Source organism: Palaemon carinicauda, chromosome 28 (assembly GCF_036898095.1).
Source record: "Palaemon carinicauda isolate YSFRI2023 chromosome 28, ASM3689809v2, whole genome shotgun sequence".
Lineage (NCBI taxonomy): Eukaryota > Metazoa > Arthropoda > Malacostraca > Decapoda > Palaemonidae > Palaemon > Palaemon carinicauda.
The window spans coordinates 65,365,423-65,376,205 of NC_090752.1; the positions used below are offsets into that span (position 1 = coordinate 65,365,423).

The following is a 10,783-nucleotide window of genomic DNA, read 5'->3' on the forward strand; positions in this document are numbered from 1 at the left end:
ACTAGAACAGAATCTTCATCGCCAGGCAATGCTTAGACTAGAACAGAATCTTCATCGCCAGGCAATGCTTCGACTAGAACAGAATCTTCATCGCCAGGCAATGCTTAGACTAGAACAGAATCTTCATCGCCAGGCAATGCTTCGACTAGAACAGAATCTTCATCGCCAGGCAATGCTTAGACTAGAACAGAATCTTCATCGCCAGGCAATGCTTCGACTAGAACAGAATCTTCATCGCCAAGTAATGCTTAGACTAGAACAGAATCTTCATCGCCAGGCAATGCTTAAACTAGAACAGAATCTTCATCGCCAGGCAATGTTTAGACTAGAACAGAATCTTCATCGCCAGACAACGCTTAGACTAGAACAGAATCTTCATCGCCAGGCAATGTTTAAACTGAAACAGAATCTTCATCGCCTGGCAATGTTTAAAATAAAACAGAATCTTCATCGCTAGGCAATGTTTAAACTAGAACAAAGTCTTCGTTGCCAGGCAATGTTTGGAATAGAATAGAATCTTGGTCGCCAGGCAATGTTAAAACTACCGTAAAACAGAATCTTCATCGCCACACAATGTTTAAACTAAAACAGAATCTTCATCGCTAGGCAATGTTTAAACCGGAACAAAGTCTTCGTTGCAAGGCAATGTTTGGAATAGAATAGAATCTTCATCGCCAGGCAATGTTTAAACTAAAACAGAATCTTCATCGCCAGGCAATGTTTAGTCTAGAACAGTATCTTCACCACCAGGCAATGCTTACACTAGAACAGAATCTTCATCGCCAGGCAATGTTTAGACTAAAACAGAATCTTCATCGCCAGGCAATGTTTAGACTAGAACAGGATCTTCATCGCCAGGCAATGATTAGACTAGAACAGAATCTTTATCGCCCAGCAATGTTTAGACTAGAACAGAATCTTCATCGCCAGGCAATGCTTAGACTAGAACAGAATCTTCATCGCCCGGCAATGTTTAGACTAGAACAGAATCTTCATCGCCAGGCAATGCTTAGACTAGAACAGAATCTTCATCGCCCGGCAATGTTTAGACTAGAACAGAATCTTCATCGCCAGGCAATGCTTAGACTAGAACAGAATCTTCATCGCCCGGCAATGTTTAGACTAAAACAGAATCTTCATCGCCAGGCAATTTTTAGACTAAAACAGAATCTTCATCGCCAGGCAATGTTTAGACTAAAACAGAATCTTCACCGCCAGGCAATGCTTAGACTAGAACAGAATCTTCATCGCCAGGCAATGTTTAGACTAGAACAGAATCTTCACCGCCAGGCAATGCTTAGACTAGAACAGAATCTTCATCGCCAGGCAATGTTTAGACTAGAACAGAATCTTCACCGCCAGGCAATGCTTAGACTAGAACAGAATCTTCATCGCCAGGCAATGTTTAGACTAGAACAGAATCTTCACCGCCAGGCAATGCTTAGACTAGAACAGAATCTTCATCGCCAGGCAATGTTTAGACTAGAACAGAATCTTCACCGCCAGGCAATGCTTAGACTAGAACAGAATCTTCATCGCCAGGCAATGTTTAGACTAGAACAGAATCTTCACCGCCAGGCAATGCTTAGACTAGAACAGAATCTTCATCGCCAGGCAATGTTTAGACTAGAACAGAATCTTCACCGCCAGGCAATGCTTAGACTAGAACAGAATCTTCATCGCCAGGCAATGTTTAGACTAGAACAGAATCTTCACCGCCAGGCAATGCTTAGACTAGAACAGAATCTTCATCGCCAGGCAATGTTTAGACTAGAACAGAATCTTCACCGCCAGGCAATGCTTAGACTAGAACAGAATCTTCATCGCCAGGCAATGTTTAGACTAGAACAGAATCTTCACCGCCAGGCAATGCTTAGACTAGAACAGAATCTTCATCGCCAGGCAATGTTTAGACTAGAACAGAATCTTCACCGCCAGGCAATGCTTAGACTAGAACAGAATCTTCATCGCCAGGCAATGTTTAGACTAGAACAGAATCTTCATCGCCAGGCAATGCTTAGACTAGAACAGAATCTTCATCGCCAGGCAATGTTTAGACTAGAACAGAATCTTCACCACCAGGCAATGCTTAGACTAGAACAGAATCTTCATCGCCAGGCAATGTTTAAACAAAAACAGAATCTTCATCGCCAGGCAATGCTTAGACTAGAACAGAATCTTCATCGCCAGGCAATGTTTAAACTGAAACAAAATCTTCATCGCCTGGCAATGTTTAAAATAAAACAGAATCTTCTTCGCTAGGCAATGTTTAAACTAGAACAAAGTCTTCGTTGCCAGGCAATGTTTGGAATAGAATAGAATCTTGGTCGCCAGGCAATGTTTAAACTACCGTAAAACAGAATCTTCATCGCCACACAATGTTTAAACTAAAACAGAATCTTCATCGCTAGGCAATGTTTAAACCAGAACAAAGTCTTCGTTGCCAGGCAATGTTTGGAATAGAATAGATTCTTCATTGCCAGGCAATGTTTAAACTAAAACAGAATCTTCATCGCCGGGCAATGTTTAGTCTAGAACAGAATCTTCACCACCAGGCAATGCTTAGACTAGAACAGAATCTTCATCGCCGGGCAATGTTTAGACTAGAACAGAGTCTTCATCGTCCGGCAATGCTTAGACTAGAACAGAATCTTCATCGCCAGGCAATGTTTAGACTAGAACAGAATCTTCATCGCCAGGCAATGCTTAGACTAGAACAGAATCTTCATCGCCAGGCAATGTTTAGACTAGAACAGAATCTTCATCGCCAGGCAATGCTTAGACTAGAACAGAATCTTCATCGCCAGGCAATGATTAGACTAGAACAGAATCTTCATCGCCAGGCAATGCTTAGACTAGAACAGAATCTTCATCGCCAGGCAATGTTTAGACTAGAACAGAATCTTCATCGCCAGGCAATGCTTAGACTAGAACAGAATCTTCATCGCCAGGCAATGTTTAGACTAGAACAGAATCTTCATCGCCAATCAATGCTTAGACTAGAACAGAATCTTCATCGCCAGGCAATGTTTCGACTAGAACAGAATCTTCATCGCCAGGCAATGCTTAGACTAGAACAGAATCTTCATCGCCAGGCAATGCTTCGACTAGAACAGAATCTTCATCGCCAGGCAAAGCTTAGACTAGAACAGAATCTTCATCGCCAGGCAATGCTTAAACTAGAACAGAATCTTCATCGCCAGGCAATGTTTAGACTAGAACAGAATCTTCATCGCCAGGCAACGCTTAGACTAGAACAGAATCTTCATCGCCAGGCAATGTTTAGACTAGAACAGAATCTTCATCGCCAGACAACGCTTAGACTAGAACAGAATCTTCATCGCCAGGCAATGTTTAAACTGAAACAGAATCTTCATCAGCTGGCAATGTTTAAAATAAAACAGAATCTTCATCGCTATGCAATGTTTAAACTAGAACAAAGTCTTCGTTGCCAGGCAATGTTTGGAATAGAATAGAATCTTGGTCGCCAGGCAATGTTTAAACTACCGTAAAACAGAATCTTCATCGCCACACAATGTTTAAACTAAAACAGAATCTTCATCGCTAGGCAATGTTTAAACCGGAACAAAGTCTTCGTTGCCAGGCAATGTTTGGAATAGAATAGAATCTTCATCGCCAGGCAATGTTTAAACTAAAACAGAATATTCATCGCCAGGCAATGTTTAGTCTAGAACAGAATCTTCATCGCCAGGCAATGTTTAGACTAGAACAGAATCTTCATCGCCAGGCAATGCTTAAACTAGAACAGAATCTTCCTCGCCCGGCAATGTTTAGACTAGAACAGAATCTTCATCGCCAGGCAATGATTAGACTAGAACAGAATCTTCCTCGCCCGGCAATGTTTAGACTAGAACAGAATCTTCATCGCCAGGCAATGCTTAGACTAGAACAGAATCTTCATCGCCCGGCAATGTTTAGACTAGAACAGAATCTTCATCGCCAGGCAAAGCTTAGACTAGAACAGAATCTTCATCGCCAGGCAATGTTTAGACTAAAACAGAATCTTCATCGCCAGGCAATGCTTAGACTAGAACAGATATTCATCGCCAGGCAATGTTTAAACTAAAACAGAATCTTCATCGCCAGGCAATTTTTAGACTAAAACAGAATCTTCATCGCCAGGCAATGTTTAGACTAGAACAGAATCTTCATCGCCAGGCAATTTTTAGACTAGAACAGAATCTTCATCGCCAGGCAATGTTTAGACTAGAACAGAATCTTCACCGCCAGGCAATGCTTAGACTAGAACAGAATCTTCATCGCCAGGCAATGTTTAGACTAGAACAGAATCTTCACCGCCAGGCAATGCTTAGACTAGAACAGAATCTTCATCGCCAGGCAATGTTTAGACTAGAACAGAATCTTCACCGCCCGGCAATGCTTAGACTAGAACAGAATCTTCATCGCCAGGCAATGTTTAGACTAGAACAGAATCTTCATCGCCCGGCAATGCTTAGACTAGAACAGAATCTTCATCGCCAGGCAATGTTTAGACTAGAACAGAATCTTCATCGCCCGGCAATGCTTAGACTAGAACAGAATCTTCATCGCCAGGCAATGTTTAGACTAGAACAGAATCTTCATCGCCAGGCAATGCTTAGACTAGAACAGAATCTTCATCGCCAGGCAATGTTTAGACTAGAACAGAATCTTCACCGCCAGGCAATGCTTAGATTAGAACAGAATCTTCATCGCCAGGCAATGTTTAAACTGCAACAGAATCTTCATCGCCTGGCAATGTTTAAAATAAAACAGAATCTTCATCGCTAGGCAATGTTTAAACTAGAAGAAAGTCTTCGTTGCCAGGCAATGTTTGGAATAGAATAGAATCTTGGTCGCCAGGCAATGTTTAAACTACCGTAAAACAGAATCTTCATCGCCACACAATGTTTAAACTAAAACAGAATCTTCATCGCTAGGCAATGTTTAAACCAGAACAAAGTCTTAGTTGCCAGGCAATGTTTGGAATAGAATAGAATCTTCATCGCCAGGCAATGTTTAAACTAAAACAGAATCTCCATCGCCGGGCAATGTTTAGTCTAGAACAGAATCTTCACCACCAGGCAATGCTTAGACTAGAACAGAATCTTCATCGCCGGGCAATGTTTAGACTAGAACCGAGTCTTCATCGTCCGGCAATGCTTAGACTAGAACAGAATCTTCATCGCCGGGCAAAGCTTAGACTAGAACCGAGTCTTCATCGCCCGGCAATGCTTAGACTAGAACAGAATCTTCATCGCCGGGCAAAGCTTAGACTAGAACCGAGTCTTCATCGCCCGGCAATGCTTAGACTAGAACAGAATCTTCATCGCCGGGCAAAGCTTAGACTAGAACCGAGTCTTCATCGCCCGGCAATGCTTAGACTAGAACAGAATCTTCATCGCCGGGCAAAGCTTAGACTAGAACCGAGTCTTCATCGCCCGGCAATGCTTAGACTAGAACAGAATCTTCATCGCCGGGCAAAGCTTAGACTAGAACCGAGTCTTCATCGCCCGGCAATGCTTAGACTAGAACAGAATCTTCATCGCCGGGCAAAGCTTAGACTAGAACCGAGTCTTCATCGCCCGGCAATGCTTAGACTAGAACAGAATCTTCATCGCCGGGCAAAGCTTAGACTAGAACCGAGTCTTCATCGCCCGGCAATGCTTAGACTAGAACAGAATCTTCATCGCCGGGCAATGCTTAGACTAGAACCGAGTCTTCATCGCCCGGCAATGCTTAGACTAGAACAGAATCTTCATCGCCGGGCAATGCTTAGACTAGAACCGAGTCTTCATCGCCCGGCAATGCTTAGACTAGAACAGAATCTTCATCGCCAGGCAATGCTTAGACTAGAACAGAATCTTCACCGCCAGGCAACGCTTAGACTAGAACAGAATCTCCATCGCCAGGCAATGTTTAAACTAGAACAAAGTCTTCGTTGCCAGGCAATGTTTGGAATAGAATAGAATCTTGGTCGCCAGGCAATGTTTAAACTACCGTAAAACAGAATCTTCATCGCCACACAATGTTTAAACTAAAACAGAATCTTCATCGCTAGGCAATGTTTAAACCGGAACAAAGTCTTCGTTGCCAGGCAATGTTTGGAATAGAATAGAATCTTCATCGCCAGGCAATGTTTAAACTAAAACAGAATCTTCATCGCCAGGCAATGTTTAGTCTAGAGCAGAATCTTCATCGCCTGGCAATGCTTAGACTAGAGCAGAATCTTCATCGCCAGGCAATGGTTCGACTAGAGCAGAATCTTCATCGCCTGGCAATGCTTAGACTAGAGCAGAATCTTCATCGCCAGGCAATGGTTCGACTAGAGCAGAATCTTCATCGCCTGGCAATGCTTAGACTAGAGCAGAATCTTCATCGCCAGGCAATGTTTCGACTAGAGCAGAATCTTCATCGCCTGGCAATGCTTAGACTAGAGCAGAATCTTCATCGCCAGGCAATGTTTCGACTAGAGCAGAATCTTCATCGCCTGGCAATGCTTAGACTAGAGCAGAATCTTCATCGCCAGGCAATGCTTCGACTAGAGCAGAATCTTCATCGCCTGGCAATGCTTAGACTAGAGCAGAATCTTCATCGCCAGGCAATGCTTCGACTAGAGCAGAATCTTCATCGCCTGGCAATGCTTAGACTAGAGCAGAATCTTCACCGCCTGGCAATGCTTCGACTAGAGCAGAATCTTCACCGCCAGGCAATGCTCAGACTAGAGCAGAATCTTCACCGCCTGGCAATGCTTCGACTAGAGCAGAATCTTCACCGCCAGGCAATGCTCAGACTAGAGCAGAATCTTCACCGCCTGGCAATGCTTAGACTAGAGCAGAATTTTCAGCGCCAGGCAATGCTCAGACTAGAGCAGAATCTTCATCGCCAGGCAATGTTTGGAATAGAATAGAATCTTGGTCGCCAGGCAATGTTTAAACTAGAACAGAGTCTTCATCGCCCGGCAATGCTTAGACTAGAACAGAATCTTCATCGCCGGGCAAAGCTTAGACTAGAACCGAGTCTTCATCGCCCGGCAATGCTTAGACTAGAACAGAATCTTCATCGCCGGGCAAAGCTTAGACTAGAACCGAGTCTTCATCGCCCGGCAATGCTTAGACTAGAACAGAATCTTCATCGCCGGGCAAAGCTTAGACTAGAACCGAGTCTTCATCGCCCGGCAATGCTTAGACTAGAACAGAATCTTCATCGCCGGGCAATGCTTAGACTAGAACCGAGTCTTCATCGCCCGGCAATGCTTAGACTAGAACAGAATCTTCATCGCCGGGCAATGCTTAGACTAGAACCGAGTCTTCATCGCCCGGCAATGCTTAGACTAGAACAGAATCTTCATCGCCAGGCAATGCTTAGACTAGAACAGAATCTTCACCGCCAGGCAACGCTTAGACTAGAACAGAATCTCCATCGCCAGGCAATGTTTAAACTAGAACAAAGTCTTCGTTGCCAGGCAATGTTTGGAATAGAATAGAATCTTGGTCGCCAGGCAATGTTTAAACTACCGTAAAACAGAATCTTCATCGCCACACAATGTTTAAACTAAAACAGAATCTTCATCGCTAGGCAATGTTTAAACCGGAACAAAGTCTTCGTTGCCAGGCAATGTTTGGAATAGAATAGAATCTTCATCGCCAGGCAATGTTTAAACTAAAACAGAATCTTCATCGCCAGGCAATGTTTAGTCTAGTTTCGACTAGAGCAGAATCTTCATCGCCTGGCAATGCTTAGACTAGAGCAGAATCTTCATCGCCAGGCAATGCTTCGACTAGAGCAGAATCTTCATCGCCTGGCAATGCTTAGACTAGAGCAGAATCTTCATCGCCAGGCAATGGTTCGACTAGAGCAGAATCTTCATCGCCTGGCAATGCTTAGACTAGAGCAGAATCTTCATCGCCAGGCAATGGTTCGACTAGAGCAGAATCTTCATCGCCTGGCAATGCTTAGACTAGAGCAGAATCTTCATCGCCAGGCAATGGTTCGACTAGAGCAGAATCTTCATCGCCTGGCAATGCTTAGACTAGAGCAGAATCTTCATCGCCAGGCAATGGTTCGACTAGAGCAGAATCTTCATCGCCTGGCAATGCTTAGACTAGAGCAGAATCTTCATCGCCAGGCAATGTTTCGACTAGAGCAGAATCTTCATCGCCTGGCAATGCTTAGACTAGAGCAGAATCTTCATCGCCAGGCAATGTTTCGACTAGAGCAGAATCTTCATCGCCTGGCAATGCTTAGACTAGAGCAGAATCTTCATCGCCAGGCAATGTTTCGACTAGAGCAGAATCTTCATCGCCTGGCAATGCTTAGACTAGAGCAGAATCTTCATCGCCTGGCAATGCTTCGACTAGAGCAGAATCTTCATCGCCTGGCAATGCTTAGACTAGAGCAGAATCTTCATCGCCTGGCAATGCTTCGACTAGAGCAGAATCTTCACCGCCAGGCAATGCTCAGACTAGAGCAGAATCTTCACGCCTGGCAATGCTTCGACTAGAGCAGAATTTTCAGCGCCAGGCAATGCTCAGACTAGAGCAGAATCTTCATCGCCAGGCAATGTTTGGAATAGAATAGAATCTTGGTCGCCAGGCAATGTTTAAACTAGAACAAAGTCTTCGTCGCCAGGCAATGTTTGGAATAGAATAGAATCTTGGTCGCCAGGCAATGTTTAAACTACCGTAAAACAGAATCTTCATCGCCACACAATGTTTAAACTAAAACAGAATCTTCATCGCTAGGCAATGTTTAAACCAGCACAAAGTCTTCGTTGCCAGGCAATGTTTGGAATAGAATAGAATCTTCATCGCCAGGCAATGTTTAAACTAAAACAGAATCTTCATCGCCAGGCAATGTTTAGTCTAGAACAGAATCTTCACCACCAGGCAATGCTTAGACTAGAACAGAGTCTTCATCGCCAGGCAATGTTTAGACTAAAACAGAATCTTCATCGCCAGGCAATGTTTAGACTAGAACAGAATCTTCATCGCCAGGCAATGTTTAAACTAAAACAGAATCTTCATCGCCAGGCAATGTTTAGACTAGAACAGAATCTTCATCGCCAGGCAATGTTTAAACTAAAACAGAATCTTCATCGCCAGGCAATGTTTAAACTAAAACAGAATCTTCATCGCCAGGCAATGTTTAAGTAGTACTATTTTGGCCACAGCCGATCACCCCCCAGAAAGGGGTGGCCGTAGACGATCACCCAAGGTCACAGAGGGTATGGCCGTACACAGTCACTCAAGGTCACAGAGGCTTACTGTTGACGGAAGTGTAGTATTTTTAAAGAGTTTTGTTTACAAACATTGCTTTGAAGGACGTTCGTTTCGACAGTAGGTCGGTGTTGATGGAAGTGGAGTATTATTTTTGTTTACAAACATAGAGTTGAAGGTCGTAGGGTTCGTAATGGCATACGTACGGGAACTATTAAAGGGAAATTGTTTACGGAAGTAGAGTATGATTTTAAGTTTTTTGTTTACAAACATTGAGTTGAAGACCGTACGGTAGTGTGTCACTATTAAAGGGAATTTGTTTACAAAACATTGAGGACGTAACCATTTGTTATTATCAAGCAACTCTTCGTAATGACGTACGTACGTACGTGTTTATACGTACCAGGAACTGTGGCACTGTTTAGAAAACCTTGAGAACGTATTCATAGTGGGCTACTATTAAAGGGAATTTGTTTACAAATATTGAGGGTGAAATCGTAGTATAGTTGATAGGGGTAAAACATGCCCAGACAGTCTCTACACCCGAGGCCCCCGTTCGCTACCTGTTGATAGGCCTACACTTGTCATCGTCTACAGTAATACTGAGTCATCTTACCATCCATTACGCTGTCCCACCTGGGCTATTTGTAAGGATTAATTATTTGTAATGATAAGGGTAAAACATGCCCAGACAGTCTCTACACCCGAGTCAAAGGCCTAAGCCGTGATGGTGGGCTAAGCACCTGTTCCAACTTGCCCCAGACGCGTAATCTTAAACATTAGGCAAAGCTCTCTCTCTCTCTCTCTCTCTCTCTCTCTCTCTCTCTCTCTCTCTCTCTCTCTCTACAGAGAAGGTGCAATAAAACACATAGTACTTAATATTTGTTTAATAATAATAATAATAATAATAATAATAATAATAATAATAATAATAATAATAATAAAACAAAAGCAAAATATTTTGGGATAGGGTCTAAGATGAGTTCATACACACACACCAAAATACGTGGGAGGATAATAAAAGAAACACATACTACTTAATATAAGTTTATTATTAGGAAACATTTCAGTAAAATAACCATACAGGATGTTTTGAAAATAGATAACTAAAGCGGATCGACTTTATTTACGTCGTTTTAGCAACTCACAAATCTCCATTGATAATTCTGGCTTGGTGTGACGCCAGATATACATACATGGACGACTGTTAAGATGTAAAAGATAATAAAGTAATACAGTGACATCATTTTCCTTTAAATTGGATGGTGATAAATGTTCCCTCAGTTTCCTAATGGCTCCACACACCCCGTTTAAAGTTACACTGTGGGTGAAATATAAGCAATGAAACGCGCACAGAGACGAATTGTAATTTTGCACTCGCATAACATTGGCAAAGCACTTCATGGTGGAATGTCTTCGTAAAAATTCGGTGAAATACGTCGAATGTTCTTCAGGCCGCATACCTAAAGGGTCGTAAAAGATGATGTTTTGAAATGGGGACTTCTGGATAATAAAAACAACCCAGTGACCCACTTTACGATGTTGGTGAGAAGCAAGTGTATTTG

General features: G+C 43.0%; 2 protein-coding genes across 2 annotated transcripts; both read left to right on the top strand.

Moving 5' to 3' along the window:
* The first annotated feature begins 6,172 nt into the window (after positions 1-6,172).
* Positions 6,173-6,910, top strand: LOC137621864 (trichohyalin-like). The gene has a single exon (XM_068352370.1). It carries the CDS (start codon positions 6,173-6,175, stop codon positions 6,908-6,910), a length of 738 nt encoding a protein of 245 aa, XP_068208471.1.
* Positions 6,911-7,735: 825 nt separating this feature from the next.
* On the top strand, positions 7,736-8,503 carry LOC137621865 (trichohyalin-like). The gene has a single exon (XM_068352371.1). It carries the CDS (start codon positions 7,736-7,738, stop codon positions 8,501-8,503), a length of 768 nt encoding a protein of 255 aa, XP_068208472.1.
* The last annotated feature ends 2,280 nt before the right edge of the window (positions 8,504-10,783 follow it).

Bases quoted from the DNA above. Each gene is read 5' to 3' on its own strand.
- LOC137621864 (XM_068352370.1), top strand. From the start codon at position 6,173: ATGTTTAGTCTAGAGCAGAATCTTCATCGCCTGGCAATGCTTAGACTA.
- LOC137621865 (XM_068352371.1), top strand. From the start codon at position 7,736: ATGCTTAGACTAGAGCAGAATCTTCATCGCCAGGCAATGCTTCGACTA.